This window comes from Gavia stellata, chromosome Z (assembly GCF_030936135.1).
Source record: "Gavia stellata isolate bGavSte3 chromosome Z, bGavSte3.hap2, whole genome shotgun sequence".
Classification (NCBI taxonomy): Eukaryota; Metazoa; Chordata; class Aves; order Gaviiformes; family Gaviidae; genus Gavia; species Gavia stellata.
The window spans coordinates 46,894,603-46,919,852 of NC_082637.1; the positions used below are offsets into that span (position 1 = coordinate 46,894,603).

The 25,250-nt window shown below is 39.8% G+C and overlaps 1 protein-coding gene across 1 annotated transcript in view; it reads left to right on the forward strand.

Annotated features, from left to right (window-relative positions):
* The window catches only part of AOPEP (aminopeptidase O (putative)), a 196,032-nt gene that overhangs the window by 149,626 nt on the left and 21,156 nt on the right, over nt 1-25,250 (forward strand). The window contains exon 12 of the mRNA XM_059833739.1: nt 22,179-22,295. Coding sequence (XP_059689722.1) covers nt 22,179-22,295 — 117 coding nt within the window. The remainder of the gene's footprint in view (nt 1-22,178; nt 22,296-25,250) is intronic.

Sequence of the window (25,250 nt, forward strand, 5' to 3'; positions counted from 1 at the left end):
TAAAAACAATAACACCAACTATAGAAGAAGAAAGCAGACAATAGTGGGAAATCCAATCACATCAGACTTCTCAATGTTGGGGTGTATTAATGACAAAGTCTCATCAGTGCAGGGAATATGCCAGAGATTTTCTTGCAGCTGGTAATTTAGCATGCATGAGGATCTGAATTTTTCTGCTTTTCAGTCTCTAGGCAATCTGTGCAAGTCTAAAATCGGAATGTAATGGGATAACACTGTAATAGTAGAAATCCCTTGTGTAATGGTAGCTAAAGCAAACAAATCTTCAGCATAACCTGACTGTAGCAAACGTGGCTGTTGAACTAGGAACTATAGTTGTGAGCCACTGGATACTTCATCTTTCTGTAACAGTGTTCAGGAACAGCTAACTTAATTTAAGCTTCCTGAGTGGAAACAAAATCACGCTTAAATCAGATTAGCAGGAGCCTGCAATGAGAGTTCCTATGGCAAATGCCTATTGCGAATAGACATTTATCTTAAATTACTGTTTCAAAGAGAGAATTTTTTAAAATTATATTTAGCTCCCTTGAATAGTGTCATACTGAGAGAGCTGCAGATGAAGGATTGCATCCACCGGACAGATGCATCATGGACAGGAGTGGTGCCGACTTCTGACACACTCTGGTGCACTGCTCCGTAAGGACCGCCTACAGGGAGAGAGGGTGTAATTCAATTTCCACACTCATCCAATCCCCGTGTCCATCAAGGGTGCCAGTTGTGAGGGCAGTTTTTGTGATATGGATGGGTTTTCTAGTAGGGGCTGAACTGAGGCAACTAAACTCATTCCATCCAGCTACCTTTTTTTTTGTTTTGTTATTAATGTTGCATTTCTTCAGAAAGGAAGTTTATCTTGAAAAGGGTATTTAAGCTCCACTGTAAATGTTTAAGCGTCTCTTTTCCATTTGGTAAATCTTTTTTGCATACAGGACCATATGCCAAAAGTACACTCATCCTTTTACAAAGTTGGAAGTACACAGACACTGTGGACATATTTCCTGTAGCTCAGAAGCCAAGATTCCCACAGCTTACAGCAGGCTTGTGAATGTCTTAAGTCTGATCTAGCTCCTAATTCCAATAAGGAATAGTACAAAAATTGGAGAAGAAGATCCCATTCTGCCACTACTGTACAAGCAAAAACATTGGTAGTATAGCTATGTAAAGGTGTCAGGAGTGTGTAAAGGTGTCACGGTGTGTGTAGAAATAAAACCCCCTAATTTTCTCATGCAATGAATTATTGTAAAAATACATGACATTCTGGTTTTATAGCTGAGATGTAAATTGTAAGCCTTCCATCCAGGGCCTTTCAAAGTTCCTGCTTTCATTGTTTGCTCATGCAAATCTGGCTGTTGCCAGTTGCAAAAGCCAAGGCTTAGCATTTGTCTGTTTGCCTACATGGCCACAAATTGTATTTATAAAGTATTTAGAGACATCTAAAGTCCACTTACTAGAACAAGTTTTTTTGACAGATCTCCAATGACCAAAGTGTATGTCAGAAAATGCCTTGGTAATACATACTACTTATGCATTGGTTATGTGCTTTCTTGGTTTATGTTCTGTAGTAGCTTCCTGCTAGCTTCTAAAAACCTTCTGTGTTACAAGTCGGAAAATACACCTGCACTAAATTTCATCATTTTATAAGCATATAGGTTAGCATGATTTTATACAGCTCTGCACACATACATTATTTTGAAACCTTTTTTTCTATATTAAATTAATTTGACCCATATCAGTATATATGATATGCCTAAATAAGAATGGACACAGTGTGCAGATGTCCTCAATAATAAAAGCAATGAACAAGGTGGTTAGGAGTATATTATGTGCTGACTTCAACCTCTGCTAGACTTGAGCAAGGCTGTTGCCTGCAGCACTTTGTTTTATGTTATACTCTTTAATGTTAACATGTCTTGCCTTTGCGCTGAAAGTTTAAAGCTAACCGAAGAATATAAAACCTCAAAATAAATTTAAATTACCATAGTGTGTGTATGTTAAAATGATTACTCAGAAGGTGCTGTGTGCCCCACCCTACGATCCTTATGCAGATGAGTTTCACTGAAATCTATGGGAATTTTGTCTCAACAAGTACTGCTGCAAAATCAAGTTTATTATGTCTTAAATGCTTAACATATAAATTGGATGCAAAGCAGTTGCAACTCAGATTCCCTAGTTTCTAAAAAGTGTGTGCAAGTCTCTTTTTGAGCAGTAGATAGCCCATATAGCATAATGAAAAATAAAGTGACTGTTAATGCCCACTATGTAAACTTGCTTGATTTTCATATTGTCAGAAATAACTTGTTTGTGTCCTCCTCTTTGTTATTTTTGTTTCTTTAACACTGTTGTTACAAGATGGTTCTCTGAGGTCCTTTTGAAAAGTTTTGGCCTTTAAGTCAGTTCAGTCAGATCTGTTCTGTCAGCATTCATAAACTGTTGCAAGTATCCACTCAGTGTATTTGTTTTAAATGTTGTCCTACTTGTTCTTAAAGGGTTTATATGAAATTTATATTTTTCCCAGTAATGACATATTATTATATGCACATCTGTCAGAAAAGTAGTGCAAAACTGTATCTGCGCTTTACATCAGGACCTACTAATTTGTTCTGCAAAGCACAGTTTTATTTGGAAGTTGTGATGAAGGTGCAAATGTGCATAAAATGTACATAACATTTATCTGAACAGTAACTTCTCTCATTGCTCCATTCAATTTGTAATAAAATCTGTATTTAAAAATGTGCTGCAGATTAGTTTTTCCATATATTTGCTGATTTGGGAATCAAATCAGGGAAAATTGATTTATAGTTATTCACAGTAGGACTTTTTTCACAGTAGCAGTGCATCACGAATATGCAACTAATTTTAAATAAATGGCCGAGCTCTCTTGAGCTAAACTAAAGTGCCTGTGATGTTTACCTAACATGTTTGTTGAAGTGTCACATTATATAATTTAATTAAGAAAATGTATGTGGTAAGTTAATATAGCTGGAAAATTAACATGAAATTTGATGTGGAAAAATACAGATCCTTGATTTGAGCCTGTTGTCTCCATGCTTGACTTTCCTTCTAATATTTTTTTCTTCCTAGTTTTCATTGAATAGTAATTCCACTTCAGTCGAGACTACTTCTATCTGCCTTTCATAATAAGGTACTTTAAGCACAGCTTTGAGCGTTGTTTCAAATGAAAGTTAATTGTGGAGTACTAAAGATATTTTGCATGAGAAATAGAAATATGTGGATTTTTCATAGTAATTGCAAAAAAATCCAACAGTTTTTACTTCTGTTTATAGCCATTTAATTACTTCTATATTTTCTTTGTATTAAAACTTAGAAATAAAAATGTGGTAGAAAATGAGTAACGGCAAAATACAGTTCTAAAAAATCCTTCTGTGGGTGCTAGGTAGCATCACGTAGTGCGTGATTATTCTGCCTTGAATAGTGTATTACTGAATTTAGTTGTTTCGGCCACAAATAGCAAAAATTTATTTGTAGTGTTTCCTGTCTCCCAGGTATGTTTGGCTATCTCCCTTACACAAACACCTCCACTGAAAGCCTTTAGACAGAGCTCAGGAGAGCTCCACAGAAGTAGCTTAGAAATGGCTTTTGAAAACGAGGTAGAAATACTTTCTGTGCCTGAAGTGCCAAGTGGCAGCATGTCCCGCGTGTCCCTTGTACCGCAGGCACGCGGTGCCTCCTGCTTGCTCCCGGGGAAGGTGGCCTTGTGCATGCAGGAGTAGTCACTGCGTGGCTACAGTTTGTTTGGTAGTGTTTCAGCTCAGCCCTCGCCTCCACACGCTGCGTTCTGGCGATAGTCTGTTTGGGGATGTGCACGGTCCTAATCGAGTGTCAAATACAGAACATGTGGGAAAATAAGCAGCAAGAGAGAGTTTCAGCTTCAGTTATACTGAAATACTGGAAAAAAATATGGGGGCTTTGTAAAGTGTTGAAAGGCTGGAATGTGTAAAGTTTCTGTGGGAAGAAAATGTCATCCTAGCAATGGATTCCCCCCCCCCCCAGCGTTTTCTTGCCTTCTGTTGAATTTCATAATACAAGCATGCTTCTTTGTTCCCCTCTATTCCCTGTCAAAGCCCTCTCTTTTGATGAAGCAAAGTATGTTTGTTTTCCTTTCTGTTTTTTGAAAACTCAACTTGAAATCGAGTCAGCTTCAAAATGTTAGTTAAAAATACGTAAGGTCCGCCCCTTCTTTGTCACTCTGCCAAATTTTGTGGTTTTACAATCCAGTTTCCTGGAGAGGGTTTTAAAAAATTATTATTGTTTTCTTTCTCTTCCCTGTTGCTGTGTTGAGTAATTAAAAAAAGGAAAAAAAAAAAAAAACCACAACTGGAGAAACTGGCAGTGGAGAGGAAACAGCAAGACATCAAACATTAAGTAAACATTCCAAAAATAGAGGAAAATGCAATCACTAAGAACTGAAAAAACCCCAATGTATATATAATAATTAAAAAAAGAAAAAGAAAGATGTTAGTGTAATGGAGCTCACATTTTTCTCTTACAAATAGCTGGCAACCCATTTTTAAAAAACAGACAACAATGTTTGATTTACTGCTCTAACCAGTAGCAGGTATAAGTGGAAAGAGGGAGAGGCATTCAAGAAATAACTGGCTAAAAGCCAGCAGTATGTTTTCCCATGATTTTGAGGTCTCAGCAGCCTGACTCACCAGCTTCCATTCTGTCTTCTGCAATTTTACATATCCAAAATCTAGATGAAACTAATCCTTCTTGGTGTCTCACCCTGCAATTTAGAGCCATGCTATGACATACAGCACGTATGTGTATCACCACAGTACCACTGGCCTATGCAGAGAGCACTTACTGGTGGAATTGGAAACCTGAGCTTTAAAATATAAACAAATAAACAAATACAGGAAGGCGGTATTGTATATATTGAAAGGCCCTTAACTTGGTTTCCTTAGTGTGTGTGGCAAATGTTGTCATTTGCAGGGTTGCTAAGCGTAAGTCAGTGATTCTCAGTATTCAGGCCAATAAGCTCTAATTGCCTTGGAGATACAAATTTAGCAACGTAAATGCTGAAAAAGCTCATCACGACAGTTTGGGGTTTTGTCTTTTCCAGGCCTGCCTCCATCCTCCCCGCCTTTACTTTCCAAGTCAGTTCAAACGGTACGGTCAAGGATCCCGAGGGGATTGAAAAAAGGGAAAACACATTTTTCAGAGAAAGCCAGTCCTCGGCACTGTATGGAACTTGGGCAGCTTTGTGAAAAAATTGCGTGCGGTTATGTCACAACATGTCTTTGTTGTCACTTTCCTGTTCTTTCCCTTGAGAAACCTCTCAGAAAGGTACAGATCCTTATTATTTTGCTCCATGCAGATACATTCAAAACTAATCAGCATTGTAAACACTTTGTTTCTATTTGGACAAACTATTTTTTGACCGCAAGGTTTAATATAGAAGGGCAGTATGTAATGGAAAGGCTGCTTATTTACACTGGCTTTGTTAATGATACAGACCTGCTGAAATACCATTGCTTTATTTGTTTATTCCAGCCAGACTCCCTATGAGCTGAGATTGGCATTGTGAAATCGCGCAGACCAACACTTAGGGTTTACTGTAAGCATGCTAATTATATAGTATTCATAATTAACAGAAACTACAGTTCCAATAGACTGTTACTTTTTCCTTTTATTGCTTTTATTTACATTAAAATTGCATATAAAATAAGGTGCAGCTATTCTGAAGATTAAGAAATACGTGCTGCCCTTGGCAAATCTCGGTGCACCTACTTGTTATTTCAGCTATTACAGTGAAAGGGTATGTTTATTTCTTGTATTTCCTTGAAGTTAGTGCACTAGCACCTGAAATTAAGAGAGCTCTTACGTGAATTGGCACTCTCATCTTGTTACAGAAGGCAAGAGGGTAACATTTCTTCTTCTGTGTTTGTCTTTTAGAAATTCATATATGTTCAGGGGCAGATGAAAAAAGGCTTTACTTTTATGTTGTTATTGCCCCTGGAATTGTAAGATTTGTCAAAACTAGTTTAATGTTGTTTAAATGCCAAAATTAAAATGTCTAATTAATGTGATTACCAGAAGAGAGATAATGCTCCCAGAAGAGCATTGAATAAAAAGGGCTACAGTACAGAAAAGGAGGAGGGAAGGAAAGAGGTGGAATATGATCACCGAGAGCAATATGTAATTGCAAGGGTGGAGCGTGTCCAAGTCTGTTTTGTGATTGGATTTAGATTGAGAAGAAGAGCTTGTGTATTCAGTCTGAAGAGAAGACGAATATTATAGAGGCACCAGGTATAATCAGGTTAAAGGACTTTGTGCTCTCGCCAACTGAGTGGAACTGAAATTGCATTTTCAGTAAGTACACCCTTGTCTTTTGGCCTTTTCAAAGTAATGCTGCATTTCTTTTGTCATGTGCCTTACCAGTTCTTGGAGTAATTAATCTGTTATGGTGCTTGTTTTGAGTATCGGTGAAGTTCCTTTCATATCACCGTCTTGCCTCTACTGCCCACTTGCACTTAGTAGAAGTTAAGAACTTAGATTTATCATGAATCACTTTTTTTAGGGGTGTTTATGAAGGAAAGTCGCTGTCTGTTGCAGAGTTCAATCGTAACATTAAAACAGTAATACTCAGCTGAGAGTGGTTTACCTGCCGGTGCCAGACTGAACATTTACAGCACAGCTGGTGTCTGTTCTGTGACTTTAGAGGTGTATGAAATATAGGCAACTTCTTTAGGAACAGTTTCCAGGGGAACGAAATGTATCTAATACCCATGTAATCAGCTTCCTATGTCTGTTCGGATGTTTTTTCAATGTTAAATTTTTTTAATGGTGAAATCTAAGGCTGTTTAACATGTTTTTCCTTCTTTAAAGTGGATCTTTTGGCTTCTCTGGAATTTAGACAAAGATAATAGGCAAAATGAAGACAGAGACACTGATTAGTAGCTAAGCTGATGGTGGGCAGGAGTTCGCCCTTGTAACAATCTGTGGTGAAATAACTACAAGATTGCCAGAAAAACAGGAGAGAAACAGGAGATCCCAGTGTATAGTGCCTGCTTTGCATGGGCCACTATAATGTACGCGCTATGGTTGTGATGTCCTTAATTTCCAGAAGAGCTGAGTGCTTTCAGTTCCTAGCTTTCTAGGACTTGTGGGTATGTATACATCTGAAAGTCGGTGCTGTAGCAGCTTCTCAGGCTGAAGTCTGTGGTGCACAGAGCTTGCTTTAAAAACTGACATACTGTTGTAGCTAAGATGTCTGTGTTTAAAAATAAGGGGGTAGCAAGAAGTGACAAATTTCCAAGATGTTGTTGTTTATGTCAGTGTATTTTCAGACTGGACTGGCTAAAGTTGTATACAAATTAATGAGTTCATTAGCTTCGGCAGATAATAAGCAGCATGTAATAGAAATTGCTCTATAAGTCTGTATAATGTATAGAATCCTCATGTTTTGAGCTAGTTTGAAAAAACAATAACCATATTGTTGCCGCAAAATTGCGTGACTTTGCTATTCGTTTATTAAACCGTGTATTGTCCTTTTAAAAGGGACACTCGAAAGTGCCCAGTGCTGTAAACTTGTGAGCACATGTAGGCTGCTCTTCCTTTCGGTGGAGGTACTCATGCACGCAAAATTAATTACACCTAAGTGTTGGCAGGGTTGTGCCCATAAACTGTGGTTGTCTTGGGGTTTTGTTGGGGTAAGTGATGATGTGGCCAGGATTTTGAGAAACGTATTCATAGGATTGCTTTTAAACATGGGAAAAAAACACACAGCAAACTAAATCTCTACTGCCTAGTTTGAAAGAAAAGAAAAAAGTGCTACAGTTTTCTTTTATGTTATTTAAGATGGAGCTATGAAGGGTTAATTTTGCTAGCGGAAAATATTTACTCCTTAAAGTAGTCATAGCGATTCACTGTTCGTACCTTAGCTGTCCTAATTTCAAAGAATTGCAGATGTCATTAGACTCATCGTAGAGTAATCAGTTGTTAAGTTTTCACTTCTAAAAAGCAGGAGTTTGGTGATAGACACTTGTACAAGGCAGTTTACTGATTAAAGACATTTTATCTGGAATAATAATAGTGAAAGTAATCTTTTTTTAAATCTCTTACAGACTGAGAACTTTAATGCCAAGTTTCTTGCTGGAGGGAATTTTTATAGTTAAGTTATAAACACCTGAGAATTGCAGTTTATAATGGAAACGTCAGGTCTGTTTTAGCCACAGCAGGATACACATATCTGAAATGAAACTTCTAAAGATTGATTTCACTAGATGGAAAAATCTGATGGAGTGGGCACTTGCCTTTGCTTCTTAAGAGCAAGATCCATACTAAGCAGATATTCTGCTTGTACTGCAGAATGGGTTGTGTTTCAGTGTTGAAAAACATTCCTTACTTACCTTAAATTAGGTTTAAATGATCATGTTACCAAGCAATTTCTTAAATTAGTTGTGGGATTGCACTGTTTAAACTTTCCCTGTAAATAACTTGGTTCTGTCACTGCACAGCACTGTAGGTTCTTGCTAAAGCCGACTTTCAGTCAACTGTTTCCATTAGCAAGTAAGATTATGAATTACTGTTGAAGCACTGTAAGCACTGTACTTAAGTTAGTGGTTATCCAGCCATTCATATATAAATAATACTTTACTGCTGCACAGCCAGCCCACTGCTCCCTGGCATTATCTGCTTGATTTTTTTCACATTTGTATGTAACTTCAGTGATTAAGTGCCGGTCGTCTTCTCCTTATGCGAGTAAATACTCCCTTGAAGTTAGTGGAAGCTCTCCTTCCATAAGCAGAATGGAATAAGGCCGTAGGACAGCAAATTTTCCACACAACGTTGCTGGAGAGCAGTATTTTTTCCTCTCCCTCCTTTCCTGAAGAGGGAGAACTTAAGTAGCATGCAGCCTTAGAAATAATTAAATAAGTAAGTAAATGCTGGTTTGTAGAGGATAGGCTCCCCTGCTATTGATTGCAGTGATTTGCTTGATGCCTGCTTACCAGGAATTCCTACTGTGGCCCATAGTGGTTCCTCCAGGTCCACGTAAAAAGTCCAAGTTAAGCAGGACATTAAATGTCTGGAGTGGAACCCGAAAGTGCACAGGTCAGGAGTGGGATATGGGGCATGCTCTGCTTTACACATGTTAGATCCTTCTGCTAAAGGGAAAATAGTATGGAAATGAATGGCAGTAAACTGAGTCATTTCTCTGCATGTTTATAGAATAAAAATAAATAACAACCTCAGAATGGGGTTTTTGGTTTAGGATTTATCTTTATTTTTCTGCAACAACTGCTCTACCCTTCGCTTCCTCAGTCATTTGTAAAGCATTGGAAATTTTCAAATATCTTTAAAAATTAAGGTTGTAGTAAATGATTGATAGAAAACATAGTAGAAAATCTCTGTTTGAAAATGGAGAACCTAGAACCCTCTTCCATTTCATCAAGAAGACTTGTATTTTTGCCTGCTTTTGGACATGAAGTTGCAAGTACCTGCATTTTATAAATATGTTAAATGATTCCAGGTACGCTGGAATGTGATGCATAAACCTAATTGGGAGGGGGTGGTGGGGGTGGTGTATGAAATTAAGGTCTTTTAAGCAACTCATTAAATCTTCCTTGCAGATCTATTAAAAAACAAACAAAAAAAACCCCCCAACAACAGCAAAGTTTTTTTTTTAAATTATGGGACTTGTTTTTAAAAAAGAGGGGGTTGGAGAGAGGTAAAAACTTTTCAGTGAGTTATTATGTGAGGATATCTTTGTGTGGTTATCTGCATATACCAATATTACAAATGAGCATAATAAATTGCATTTATACCTACTTTATAAGGAAATTAATATTTAAAGTCTCTAGTTTTATCCCAAGTGTGAGTGAATTTATAAGGGAGTTTGTGCCTTAAATGTATTTTGTTCATGCCCCTTCATCACCTTAGTAGTTGCTTAATATGTCTAAAGTACTTTGTTTCTGTCACTTGCATTGTTATAGAACCAGCACACATCTCTCTAATCACAAGGACTAATTCTTGTTTTTTCAAGAGAGCTCTTCAGAGGCTAGTGCTTTGATGTAATTCTATTAAATTGAATAGAGTTGTTCCCACACGAAGCTGTAGTTATGAGTCAAGAAACAAATCCATTATCTGGATCTAAAAGTAATTATTAATGTTGTGTCTATATGTGGAAGTACTGGTCAGTACATGTGATAAAATCACTCCTGCTCCCTTTTAATAATTCACGTATCTTCCTTGGCATTACAGAATGTCTCATCTGAAAAACATGAGCAGAATGTAGCACTTTTTCTATCACATTTTTTCTGGTAATTACTTCTGAAAACATTAGTATTTCTACAAACTTTCAGGGTTTGGTTTGCTGTTTTTGTTTTAGTTTGGTTTTTTTTTTTAAGAAGTCCTGCTCCTACACATGCTAATGGTGTGCAAATCCTGTCTCAAGCCACTCAATCTCTGGCACTACTTCAAGTTAAAAATCCGTAAGTCAAATTGCAGTTTGGAAGAGTTCATGTCCAGCAAATTTCAGCTTGGATATATTTTTATGGTTAGTTTTAATGGTCCTATATAGGATTTTGAAAGAGAAAAACTGGTAGCGAGATCCTTGCTAATAACTATAGCATCTTTTTAAATAGCACTGGGCATGATAAGGGTGTCATGCAACACTCATCCACTTGTCTTCAGATCTTTTAAAGGCTTGATTGTTTTTTTTCCCAATGGTAATTGTCTTCCACAACAGTTTTAAATAAACTCTTATCCATACTTTTTAAATCGCAAATAAAAAGTAATGGGATACACTTGGTCTGTTCCATACCACACTCATTGCCGTAGAACCTGAGTAGCTTCCACAAGTGCATTAAGCAATGAACTAATATCTGTCGTGTGTTGTTTATTGTCTCATCCTCTCCCCCTGGAGAGAGCTGTGTGCAGTGGAGTGTTTTGTTTCAGAAAGGGTTTCTTGGGAGGGAGAAAGGGTTGCTTTTTTTTTGATGTTTTTTTCCCCTAAAGTACACACTGCTATATATTTGTACTGGAGCAGGCAAAACTGAGAAACTTGCCATACATCTGGAGTGGAAGGTGGTGGTGCTTGTGACCAGTCCTTAGTTCACAGTGCAAGTTTTAGATCAACCCATTAAAAAGTTCAGGCTCCCTTTCAAGAAGTCTGTGTGGTTTGGGTGGAGAATTGTAGAATGGAGGAAGAGTCCAGCTGTCACCTCTTATCCTCAGTCAGCGGTCGGAGGTGGCCTTCTCAGTGTCACCAGCGGAGGCTGCAGTGGCTGGGTTAGAGGAGATTCTGGTGGGAACCAGTGTCGAGACTAGAAGACCAGTATGACAAGGGTGTGGTAACCTGTGTTGCTAGAGTTGCGGTGCAGTGTTCTGTACCAGTTATCTTCCGAAGTGCCAAAGGCTTAATTTTGAGACGCTGAGGTAATTGGGCTGAGAAGTGACAGCGGCTGTGGAACTGGCTCACTTTCAGCCATGATGAAAGAGTTCTCCCAGACAGCTGGAGATTTTTGGTCATGGCTGTTGTGAGATCTTAGTTAAAAAAAGAATCCAAGAAGCTGATGGTTGTGGATTGGCATCTCTGCATCTTCAGTCAATGGAGACTTTCATGACTGCAAACTCTACATACTTCTCTTCTAAGTTCCCAGCATCACTTACGTAATCTTAGGTTTAGATATCATCTGTTACAGTTACATCTATTGTAAGGTTGTCTGTGATTAAGGCTTGCTTGGAGGTATGTGTGTTATTTCTGAAACTTGAGTCCACTCAATCTGGTCAGTTACGTTCTTAACAAATTAAAAAAAATGAAACCACAAACCCTCCCTAATGAAGGATGAAACGGACGTGGTGTGTTGGAAAAACTGTTGTGAGTATGCACAGGCTCTGTTGGACGCACAGTGCATCAGAGCCAGATTTCAGGTCAGGAGAAAACACTGCTAGCTGAGGTGTACAGATACAGTTGATCTACAAATGTTAAAAGACAACTGACATAATTATACATGAAATCACTCGTCATCTGTTGTTCCGAAATCAAAAGGGTAAAAAAGAGAGTTGATTCTTGTGGATTCCAGGAGTAAAGGGTCAAGTGATGGAAGTGCATTTTCCCATCTGTGCTTTAGTCCTTTCCTCCAGGAAGGCTTGTGACATTATTGATGCCTTATGATGAACCTCAGCCAGCCCTCCCTGGTGAAGTGGTGTCGTATCCCGCAGCCATAAGTTAAGTGGAATTGATATGACTTTCTTCAGCAGCAGCAAGGCTGATGAAAGGTTAGAGAAGAAAGTAAGTTTGTTCCTGTCTCTCTCCTTCTTCAGGTTCTTTCTCTGAATGATGCCAGCTGTTTGAGGCAGATATAATACTTTTGTGATTGACTTATCAGAAAGGCGCATGTTCTGGTGAACAAGTCATGGCCTCCCCAAGACCTGACCACACCGTAAGAGAGTTGGGAAACTCTTAGTGAATCCCCGTGGTCCTTGACGATCACAATCCTAGATGAACTCTGGGCCTTGACTGGGTCCTGCATTGATAGGCATAGGTAGAACAAATTTCTGTTCCAGAAATGTCCATGTATGTGCCAATTTCTCAAGCAAAAAGAAGGTACTTCCTCAAGCTGGCCCTTGCTCAGTTCTGTTGCAAGGATTTTGGACTGAAGAGGTAGCTTAACTGCCCAGAGTAGTTTCTAGAGATAGCATTTGGCACTTTCAGTGCTGTGTGATGAGGTTACTTGGCCAGTAATTTTGCAGCATAGCAAAGCTTAGAAAAATTAGTTAATTTTCTTTGGCTCTCAGGTTTTTGTCCCTCTTTGTTCTTCTAGTACCTACCATCAGAAAAATAAAGGAAATCTGTCGGAGGGTACTCTCACTGATGGTTGTGGATAGCATACAGTGATAATGGTTCTTCAACTCTTCGTTTCACTGTGGGTAGACTGGCCACTGAAACACTGGTTTTCAGTGTGTGCTGTAGTCTGCAACTTTCTTTTAATGTCTCAGAGGGAACTTACTGGTCTGTTCGTTTTCAGATGATCTAGATGATGGTCATTCAAGGTGAGATGATCTATACTGCCATTGATCTCAGCATCAGCGCATAGCCTGGAGTAGCTGAGATCTAGAGTGGTTTTGATGGACAAATAAGGAGGCAAATACTTCACTTCAGCATCTGCTACAATAGGAGTATGAAATCTTTCCACCGATTAGTAGTCTAAGAGTCTGGGAAACGAAACCAGAGTTCTCTTTGGCTTTGTTTTTTGTAGGTAGATGAACAGTTTGCTGAACCTGAAGTGCCTCTGTTGGGTCTGCTGTTAGATGAGAAGTTGGTCTTAGTGCCAGCTGCTTTCACATGGCTGGAGAGCGCTAACTGCGGGGCTGACATTCTGATCAGCTCTCCAGTGCTGGGGACTTCAGAGATCGAGTGAAGGGGTAACTGAAGAACTTGCTGTTGCCAGCTTCAACTTCAGTTTGTGTCAGAGCAATGCTGTCTGTTCCCAGTGTCTCTAAGTAATGATCCTGTGGAGTATGACTTCAGACGTGGAATCTGGCTTCTCATGTTCACTTTTCTCTTGCCGTGGCCATTTCATCTAAAACCAGGAGCAGCACATGCTGCAAACACAGTAGTAAGTGGCAGAGATGATAATTTGGGTTGAATAGACAATGTGTAGCCCATAATGCTTATAAGAGAATTGCAGTGCTTGCGGGTGAAGTTCTGGTGAAACATTACTTTGAGAAAACTAGGGTTGAGGGAAAGCACTGTATAACTTGACTGAACCTGTAGTGGAAGCCACCTGGTTTTCATTTTGCTGGCTCAGCAGTATGCTAGATCATAAAGGTTTAATAATTTTTGACATTTCAGTGCATTTATATTAGATTGCAGATGCTGAATTTCTTCATAAGTGGATCTTCTCTCCATTAAGTAAATGATGGGAAAATATTTTTTACTACAGCTTAAGAAAAATATTTTCAGTTTATGGACTGGTAGCAATGGCTGGTCTTTTAAAAACGTTACTGGTAACACGTAACCAGAATGTCAGATGCACAACGTCAAACAGCTTTAAACTGTCTTTTATGCTGCTGATTCTCACATTGAAAGTCAGCTTAAAATATTGATAAAATTAAACACTTGCATTCTCATCTCACAGTATTGTAACATACATACCCACAGTTTCCCTGTCTGTTTTTGCTTTCATGCTACCCTACAAACACTTTTCAGTGTTAAGAAAATCAAATGCTAAGTTTGATGCAAAAGTACCAAACAGTTGGGTCTGAGTAATATGATGTCATTTGTACAAGGATTTGTACAGTGTCAAAATCACATTTGAATGCAACAGGACAAAAAAACTATATGAATATGATTAAGTTTAAGCACTGAAGTTAAGAAGTGAATAGTCCCAAGAACATTCCCCAGCTGGGTATCTGTAACATTTAGGGATGTATGGCATTGGTTATGCAAACATTACTTGACAAATCAATGTTAATTTAGGACAGGTTTTGAGGAGGCCATCTCAAAGAAGCAGCCTTATTTTGTAAAGTGCTTGCCCATCAACAACTCCTCTTCCAAAAATGCTGAATACATTGCTCACTTAGAAAAAGTTTCCCAAGTTTTGTTGCTTTGTGGACACATCAATGTGCGCATATCAGATTAAGTTATAATTAAAATCAAACACGTGCACAAAACCTCCAGAAACCCACCTTAAATTGTAGCTGTGTCATAACATTTATTGCTTGCGTATTGACAGTTGCACTCTGATTACTGCTATTTTTGTCCCTGCATTTGAAAAGGAGCATTAAAAGTCAATGGAAATCAGGTCGTTTGACTTGTGTGCATACTTAACTTTGTGCGGTTCTTTGGGATTTGTGTCCTTCATCCAGCAATGTTTTCATATGCATGGCCAGAATAAATCAAATCTTTATATTTGAGTAGGTAGTGGCCTTAAAATTATTTCTGACATAGATGACCTGCTTCCAAAAATAAGGAATCCTTAATTTTGATGTTATAAAGAGGAAAGTAACTGCAGTCTCACTGTCATTTTTATGTCCAACTAGTATGAAGCAAGTGATACCAGACTTAAATGTTCCAGAAACAGTATTCTGAAGTGTAACACAAATCAAATGTTGATGAACTTGTTGCTATTGTTGAAGTAAGGCTTTTTGAAGCGAAGCTCATAGGAATTTCTTTTCCATGATAAAAACCCAGTACAATTCCTGTTTGTTTTTTTTTTAAATAGATATTGAAAAATGAGTTGCCAAGCTCAGAAAGACCCGTCTGAGCAGAGACTGAGAAAAATTGCACACAATGGGAAGACATTTCGTAGGAGTGTAGTTCATAGGTAGATGAGAATGTGCTACAGAGATACTTACTTTGCTTTTAAATGTAGTGAGTCTAGTTATCTTTCATAAACGTTCGGAGGGGAGCTGATTTTTCAGCAAGAGGGAAATCATAAACAAACTGACCCAAATAAAGTTAAACAGAACAGTCTGCTTCACTATGCACTTCTGAAATTTTATCAGCCTCTGACATAGATGGGTTTTATTTTGTGAACCAGTTCAAAGCATTTTTTTGTCAGCTGCAGATTACTTTTTTTCCCTGCGTATTAATCAAACTGCAGACTAGTTCTTTCAGAGTTAGACTCTCTTAAGTAGTGTATCACGCTATGCTCGTTAACAGCTGTTAGCGTGGACATTTTTATTGAATTCATATTTTACTTGATTTGAGTACATTTTAGCCTGTGAAGGCTTGGGGGGGAAGCCTTGTTTTCATTTAAAAGACATCACTGTGCAGATGAAAACAGCATCTGAAGAATATTGTTTGAGGTAAACAATGACAAAGTCTGTCTGAAAATGTTGTTGAGTAAATAGCGTTTTCTTGAATTTTCAAGCTAACAATTTTCTGGACCGTTTGAGGAAGGGGGGAATTTGTTCTACAAAGGTTTTTTGTTTAATTGCAGCCTGCAGAAAACAGCCCTCAAGGCAAATTGTCTGTGTGGAGAGTTTATAACGTGAGATTCATTCAGGGATTTGTTTGATCAGTTCAGAGTATAGGCGCAGAGATGGCCTGGCCCTACAAATCCTGTCTCCTGGACTAGTAGCAGTGCTTTCTTATCCGCAGTTAATGAGGAAATTCTGTCTGAAGGGAACCATTCACTATTGAACTCCGGGGTGGGGTATTTCCCTTTCTTTCCTAAGAGCGGGGTGGGAAGGAATTCAGTTTGACTTTGGAAAATCTTGTAAAAATGTAAATGAAAAGACATTTCATGTTTTGGGGGGGGCGAGCTGAGACTACCTTCTCCCAAAGAAATACAGGAGAAATACATCGTGCCTTAGAATCTTGACACTTTTCTGTGCCATTTTCAAAGGTCAAATTGCTTTAATTCTGTTTTGGGTCGTGTTTGTGTTGTGTTTCAGCCAGCATTTTCCAGTGCACAGTAGTGACTTTTTTTTTTTCCTTTCCCCCCTGTTTTTGCTCAGTGTAAACAGTCCCTTGCTGTGGTTACACAGACAAATATAGCAAAGAACCCTTTTCTGGGAGAAGAGTCTCCCCGTGCATTTCTTAACCATTTTTGGGAAGAATCGATCTATCTGTGCGTGTGAGAAGGAGGCAGTAGCTGTAAATTGAAGTGACATCATATATATTACTCCCATTGATCCGCTTTTAGACTAGAGCCAGGATAAAAGGAAATGGCATCAGGGAGGAAGTATGCTCGTTTAGGCACAGATCCCAGTGTGATAATGGAGTAATAATAGAAATCACGCCGCTGTCAATCGGTTGCTGCATTAGTCTGAGGCACATTTCCCCTCCAAGGAGGCTTTCAATGACTTCATTCAAGTGCAGGCAGGAGCAAATGGGATATTCAGCATACCAGCTGTACGACTTTAGTGATTTGTGTCCTGGCTTAGGGGTGCAGCGCAAGCGCTGGTGCTGTGGATGCTCGAGTAGATATATCTGTGTCACATTTCATGGCTGTGAAAGGTCAGTAGTCAAATGTTTCAGTGGCATTTTTTCTAGTATAAAGGGTGAATCTGGCATTTATTGCATTTGTTAATGTAAGAATTGATAAATACGCTCTTTGCATGGGTGGTCTTCTGGGATGTGAGGTCGATGACCTCTGGAGCTGCCATACCAGATCTTTGAAGAGTCAAGATTTGTTTTCTTTGTGCTTTTTACAGGTTAGGGCTAGGATTCAGAAAACTCATAGTTTTGTTCCAAGGTTATTCGTAGAAACCCTTTCAAACCTACTAATGTCTTAAGATATTCTTGTAACACAGTATAACGGCTTAAGTGTCTTGTGTACTGATGTGAACAAAATACAAAGTATGCTTTTCCTAATTCCCAGATATTTAGTATACATTGAATCTCAGCCCCAGTAAGCTGCTTCAGTAATAGTCTGAGTTATATTTTCAGTTTGGTTACATTTTCTTTAATTCTTTCATCTTTCCGTTTCCAAATACAGACCTAGTTTTGATACTCCCTATCATTTGCAGTTTGTCTTAGAGGTAACAGCCTAATTATTCAAACGTTAAAACCACTGCATCAGGTAGCACAGGGGAAGCAGGGGACAAATGGCTATTTAGTGGCAGGACAAAGTGAATGCTTAGAAAAGGCTGAAGAGTTGCAGGAGGGGTTTTACAGTCTTAAGGGCAAGATAAAGTATACAGTGCTGGGATACAGCTTTGTAGTGGGGATGATGTTTAATTATATGGGACATGACAGAAAACCTCTGGTGTGCTTGATCACAGCATATTCCCTCATTGTGGTGTCAGTACTCACAACTGGGAGAGGGGGAACCCTGGGGAAAGTAGTATGGTTTCCATGTGGCAGGCATAGGTTGGTGTATTGGGTTTGCGTGGCAGCGTTTTGGTAGCAGGGGGGCTGCAGGGGTGGCTGCTGTGAGAAGCTGCTAGAAGCTTCTCCTATGTCTGATAGAGCCAATGCCAGCCGGCTCCAAGACGGACCCGCCGCCGGCCAAGGCCGAGCTAATCAGCAACAGTGGTAGCGCCTCTGTGATAACACAGTTAAGAACGGGGGGAAAAACTGGGAAACAGCAGCCGGAGAAGAGAGGAGTCAGAATCTGTGGGAGAAACAACTCTGCAGACACCAAGGTCAGGGAAGAAGGAAGGGGAAGAGGTGCTTCAGGCACTGGAGCAGAGATTCCCCTGCAGCCCGTGGTGAAGACCATGGTGAGGCAGGCTGTGCCCCTGCAGCCCATGGAGGTCCACGGTGGAGCAGATATCCACCTGCAGCCCGTGGAGGACCCCATGCCAGAGCAGGGGGATGCCCGAAGGAGGCTGTGACCCTGTGGGAAGCCCACACTAGAGCGGGCTCCTGGCAGGACCTGTGGAGCCGTGGAGAGAGGAGCCCACGCTGGAGCAGGTTTGCTGGCAGGACTTGTGACCCTGTGGGGGACCCACACTGGAGCAGTCTGTTCCTGAAGGACTGCACCCTGTGGAACGGACCCATGCTGGAGCAGTTCATGAAGAACTGTAGCCCATGGGAAGGACCCACGTTGGAGAAGTTCATGCAGAACTGTCTCCCGTGGGAGGGACCCCGCGCTGGAGCAGGGGAAGAGTGTGAGGAGGAAGGAGTAGCAGAGACAACGTATGATGAACTGATCGCAACCCCCATTCCCCGTCCCCCTGTGCTGCTCGGGGGAAAGAGGTAGAGAAAATCAGGAGTGAAGTTGAGCCCGGGAAGAAGGGAGGGGTGGGGGGAAGGTGTTTTTTTAAGATTTGGTTTTATTTCTCATTATCCTACTCTAATTTTGATTGGTAACAAATTAAACTAATTTCCCCAAGTCAAGTCTATTTTGCCCATGATGGTAATTGGTGAGTGATCTCCCTGTGTCCTTGTCTCGACCTATGAGCCTTTCCTCGTATTTTCTCTCTCCTGTCCAGCTGAGGAAGGGGAGTGAGTGAGCGGCTGTGTGGTGATTAGTTGCCGGTTGGGACTAAACCACGACAGTTGGGACAGGAGCTATCTACTTTACAATATAAATAGATGCTGTTGCAGCAGTCATTGCCATAATGAAAACTGTTTCTTGATACTTGCCACATTTCCTGATTGATCTACTTTAATAATTGCATGCATTTGAGCATTTTGATTGAGCGTGCTCCAACAAAGTTGAGAGTGATTTTTTTTTTAATATATATATTCCCCCCCCCCCCCCCCCCCCGGAAGAATGAAATTTGTGTTTGGGGTGTTATGGTTGTTTTCTGAATGTTTTCAACATGGAGATACACATTGACACAGTGGCATTTATCCTGCTGTATTTTGCTGTAGCTGTGTTGTGTGGGTTTTTATGTATGTTAGATATTCAATATGCATTCACAGAATATGAGTTGTAAAGGAAAATGGCTTCACAATACTTGAAAAGAAATTTAGTTTTTGTTTTCTCCAGCTTTTATGTTTTGGTAGCACTTAAAAGCAAGGGCCCCTTTGTATTAAGCACGAGGCAAACAAATGGAAAATCAACAGCGCGTACCCCAAAGAATTCTCATGGTGTGAAAGATGAGAAGTAACAGGTGGGTGGGACAAATAAGGACAGTGGTGGGGAAAACGGGGGGAAAAAAAAAAAAAGGGAGTGTGGGGTTTTTTGACTGAAAATTCGAGTGCAGTTTTGTGAAGTTGATTTATAACCATTAAAAAGCTGCTTTGGAGATAGCATTATTCATACTGCTCTGTTTGGGGGAAAGAAGATTTCTAAACCCCTGAAGGAATTTTGTAGTAGTCTCTGTCGTGAAATTTTGGCTGAGATTTCTGCCTCTTTGCTCAGGATAGGTTTTTCTCCTAGGCAGAATCTCCTTTATTAAAAGGAAAGGGTAAGAAATGAAAGAGAATGTTCCTCCTTTTATTTTGTGTTGGAAGTAGTGGGAAAACAAAATGTAATAGCTGCGCCCACTAGTGCCACTTCGCTTACAGGTCTGTCAGCGCTTCTTCCGCTGGTGCCCCCACCGCGCTGCCGGTGTTTGCTAGCTCAGACCTTGGCCTTTAATTAAACCGTCAGCTGGAAACTGGTATGTAAACCCTCATCTTGGGCAGCTGGAACGTGGGAAAATAACAGAAGCCATGGTCTCAGATTTTTTTCTCTGCAGTCTCAAATCTAAACCGGTAAGAGTCCAACCTGTAATTCTGAAAACTCTTCACCCATAATGCAGCACTAGGCAGAGGTAAATTAAGGACACGGCTGTTGCTCTGCTGTTGTGCTTTTGTTGGCTTCAGTGAGATTCTGTAATGTTATCTTAAACAATAGCTTTCTGTGGGTGAATCTCTATAGCAATTATACTGGAGATATATTATAAAATAATAACTCTCAGCTGTTCTATACCTATGCATTCAAGCAGCTGTTCTACAGTTTCTACAGATTAAGTATTGCTCTGCTGTCTTTGTAGTTAGCAGAGAAAGCTTTCTAAATCAGAAGTTACCTTTCTGTCCGTAGTGTTCTGCAACATTTCAGATTTTATTAGTGTTCAGAATGAATTCAGTTTCCAAGTAGAGTCACTTCCCAGAAGCCTTCCTTGTTTTATTTTTTAGGGTGTCTTACCGTCCCCCAGGCAGCTGCTGTTGGACTGCGCAATAAACATTCAAGTGTACATTTTAGTAGTTGTCCTGAAATTGAAATAATCAACATTTTTAAATGTCTGACTATTTTTAACAACTTCATTTTGTTGGCAAGCTTTGGTATCGCTTAGAAAATGTTCCAGTAACAGCCAGTAAGATGTGAGGTTTTTTCAGTCTCCAAGAATACAACTTTAATAATAAAAAGATGGAAGGAAATCAAAATGCAAGAAAAGCAAAGCATTAAAATCCTTCAGATCTCTTTTCCTCTTTATTCTGATTTAGGTACTCATGCTAAATTATGTCAGACTAAAGGGGATCAAAATGTCATGTCGCTTAGTTAGTTGTTAATGACGATATTTTACAGATTAAGGCTTATCAGAAGATCCTTGATATCTTCATGGTCTTGCTGTCAGAGATCAGGGGTCCAGACTTGTTGAGTCCACATAAACAGCCCTGGCTGTGGTGTGTGTTGTCGGAAGAGGCACTTCCCGTAACCAACTTCATTTTGTATCTGCTTAGCGCACTGAGGCAGCAGAAGGGGACATGGGCAGCAAGGGGGGAGCAGAGAATCGCCAAATGTGATAAAAGCAGCAGGTAGTGTTAAAGTGACAGGATATCTTTTTTCATTAATCTGTCCAGAGAACATTAGAAGTGAACAGTGCTGGTTTCTTTTTGCGTGCAAAAGCGTAAATTCACATTCTTCCTCCCTTTCCCCCTCCTTTTTTGGTGCCCCGCGATGATGAATAGTGGGAAAGCTTTGGGGCATATAAGAAACTTCTGACTGATCGCCCTGAACCCTCAATTTCCAATAGATGTTTCCTGGCAGCTGGTGTAATTTCTCTCTGAGCTCTGTTTGAATTATTTATTTGTTCATCCGATAAGCCTATTAAACAGAGCACTTAAGCACTTGCTACATCGGACTTCTTGTGCTTTTTGTTTTTAGGTTACATTAGGTTCGACTTGAAAATGACAGGTTCTGGAGTCAGGCGACTAACTACTAAATATATACACATGTATAGATAGATATATACTGTGTGTGCCACAAACTAACATTCATGCGTCTTTACCATGTAATGATGGATGGCTTGTGACTCATTGCACTAGAATATGCCTCAAAATGTGTTGTTCCAACGCTTGTTTTGTGGGTCAGTTACTTGTGTTGTGTTTCTTTGTTCACTGTAAGAATATCGTGCAATTCTCGTACAACAGATAAGAATGCCACTCTGAAAAATTTTATATTCCTATGTCTGTTTGATTCCTGAAATTATGCACTGTAACTTATTCTCTTTTTTTATTCCTTCCAAGCCCCAACTAAACGGAATTACTTAGCATATGTCTTCCATAAAAATCTTACTTAATAAGCTATGATTATGTTTCAATAAGATAAGCGTGGTTTAGATCTGATCTAACTATAGTAATGAAAGCCATGGAAAATGAGTCTTAATTGAGCCCCAGCACAGTCTTTTAGAACACAGACACGTAAAGCCTGAGGTTTTTCAGAAACCAGCTAGAAGTTCTTGTATTTCAAGCACATGCTGGAAGTACACAGGTCATCACAGTCTTGTCCTCTTTGGTTTGTTTCCATTTAATTGCTCAGTCAGTAGAGGTCTTTGTTCACACGTGGCATTTATTTTCCCCTTAGCTTCTCCCTGATCAGCTGGTCTTACTTCTGGAGTCTCTCTTGGAGGAGAAGACGTTGTGTCCTAGAACACTGCAGTGCTTAGAGAAGACGTACCAGCTCCAGGAGCAAGATGCTGAGGTAATTCACTTTAAAAAAATCTCCCTAACATACACCATTGCATTGCTGACTGGGGCGATAGTGGATCCAGGCTAGGATCCAGGCTCATCCAAGTTCTTTTTTTCCATGTCTAAATGTGAAATTGGATGTTCTTAACTCCCGTATTGTTGCATCTTCAGATGCCTTAATTACTCAGGGTGTTTTGTGTAGGTCCAGGTGTGTTCGCATACCGTGGTAGTAGGAGACAGCGCAGCCTAGATGTCATTACTATTGTACATGGACCTGGGGCAGCACATTTGCTCAAGTTTTAAATTTCTGACTGTGTCATGGTAACTGTGTATTAGAGCCCACTTCCTTTTATTTGCGTGTATTGTCTCCAAATGCAACTGTGTCTGTTACGGTCTAAAATTATTCTTCCCTGTGGTCAGCCAGTATTGTTCCTCACTGAGTGCTCCAAAGTTTCACTCAGGATTTAGAAAAGTTTGCTTTCCAGCGAGACTACAGTATGTTCTTGTTTTGGGCATGAGTTGAAGGAGGAATCAGTTCTTTACAGTTGCTTCTAGTAAGTGCCAGGGATATTAACAGTCCCTGAGGAAAACACTGTTTTATATGATATTATAGATGTGCCTTCCCCATCACAGGCACATGAGTCTAGCATCCCTGCTCCAAAGAGCTTAATGTCTTTGGGGGGCAAACCACTAAATCCTTATTACCACACGCAGCGCTGGCTATTTTGTAGAGTCCCATGGATTTCTCAAGCTGGGAGAGCTGTGACAATTAAGGCAGCAGAAGCTGTGGCTGAAAGCACCCTTGCAATGAGCCTTTGCTTCAAGTATGTGGTATTCAGGAGGGGAGGTAAGAAGATGGAATCAGTCATGAAAATAAAGGATGTATAGATTTATATATAAACAATGGTTAGTTATGAAGTAGCACATGATCAAACTAATGTGCAGTGAGGGAGCACGGTAAACTTAACATGACATTTGACTCTTATTTAATTAAAAACTACTGTGAAGGCTGCGGAAAGTCAGTGTGCATGACTTACCCTGTTATAATTGGAAATTTATGGTAATAATTAAAATTGAAGGAGAGAGCAAAATCTCTCTTGTTACTCTTATGCTGAAGTTGCTGGGTAGATGCTTATAAGCACTTGGGAATCCAAACGTTAACGTAAAGACGGATAGAAGAGAGGTCTAGCTTTTCCTCAGAAAAAAACCGGACATTTCGACTGTTGCTGTTTACTGCACCTTTTTACTTTTTTGTTGATACTGGTTTCCAAATGCCAGATTTGTTTTTAATTAGTACTTGAACCAACATTTCTATTTATAGGTATTAGAATATATTTTAATCACATCTGAATACCAGTGAAATGTCAGGGGTTCTATAATGGGAATAGGACTTAACAGGGAGGTAGATCAAAGCAATAGCTGTGGTGTTGCTGCTTCATGCCTGTGAATTGTAAGCACCAGGCCACAAGCTTTGGTTTCTCAGGTTTTTCCTTTTTTTCCACTTTCATGCTTTCTTTCTTCCTTGTTATGTCATATAAAAATACAGAGGCAATCTGTCAGAATATTTCTTTTTTTAAAAAAACCCACAAAATTACAGCCTCCGTGAAAGGAGCATAATCTCCATTTATTTTATAAGGTGAAACCAAGGGCTTAGCAGACGATGAGAAGTACATCTAAGACAACATTACCGTTAGCATTTTACCAGTCATCAGATGCCAGACACCTGCAGTCCTTTAAAGGGAACGTCCGCTTACACACCCTCACGTACCTGAGGGAAGGACTTTTCACACCTCTTTCTCCAGTACATGCACAGGGGATTTTTCTTGTCATGACCCAGGGACGACGAACCGCAGCCAAGCCTGTAGCTGAGCTGTTCTTATCTAGATTTGATTTGTGAAGACATTAATCACTTAACAGTGATCCTATTGTGTTACTGGAGTTCAAATGTTCTCAGTAACTAAACATCAGAAATGGATCATTAAAAATACAAGCATAAAAAATTGCAGGCAGGCCAGTAAGAAAAGAAAACTCTCAATGTTGGAGGTTTTATTCAGGGATTTTTGTAAGTAATGTTGTCAGCTGTGTTCCATCCAGCAGCAGAAAGTTAAGAAATAAGAACTTGTTTTCTTATTTTTTGACAAGTAGCGTTTAAATTCACGTTAATCTTCCGGTAGGGATTAGCAATGATATGGCCTGTAGTATGTGAGAGCGGTACACAAGGAAGTATGGTTTTTTGAATTTTAAACACAGTTTGGTCTTAAAAATTGTCCATAAAATGTTGTCTGCACACTTGGGAGTTGGAAGGCTTTCCCTGGATGTGTTGTAGGTATCTAAAAGGCCTTCTTTACAGCATTGGAGGGGGTATAAAGAATAGCATGTGTGTGTGCTGCTGAGTACTGTTGCGAGGGCAAGAATGTTCCACGCTTTGTAGTTCTTATGTGGAAAAAGTAAAGGATTTGGATACTCTCACCTCGTCAGTAAGTGTGTTGGGAGGAGTAAAGGGGACAGTTGCCCAGTGGATTTCACTGGATTTTACTCCAGGATTCATACCTGTTGGTATGAAATCAGTAGAGAACCACCTCCCTGTCTCTGCCCGTTTTAAAGGACCTGAATGTTCTGTGTGGACAATGTAGTCCTGTCTCACGCTGACATTGAAGCGCTGCACCGAAGCTAGCACTGGGAAAGTACTGGGGAAAAGTTGCCCAAGGTTGCTTTAGCCTGGCAACTGGAAATGGGATACATGTGCATTGACCTTGGTTTGTCTTTGAGTTACTTTACAGTTCACTCATCGAGAAGCCTGTGTAACGCAGCTCACTAATGCAAGTTTCAGAGATGCTGCAAGAGAGCTCGTTATTGGGGGTCGTTTTGTCCTACACAAGCACAGCATGGGAAGTCCTGGTTCATGTTTCTTAAAGCTTCTGTATCTGTATTTCTGAAGCATCTTTATTGCGACTTCAAAGCTCAGCTC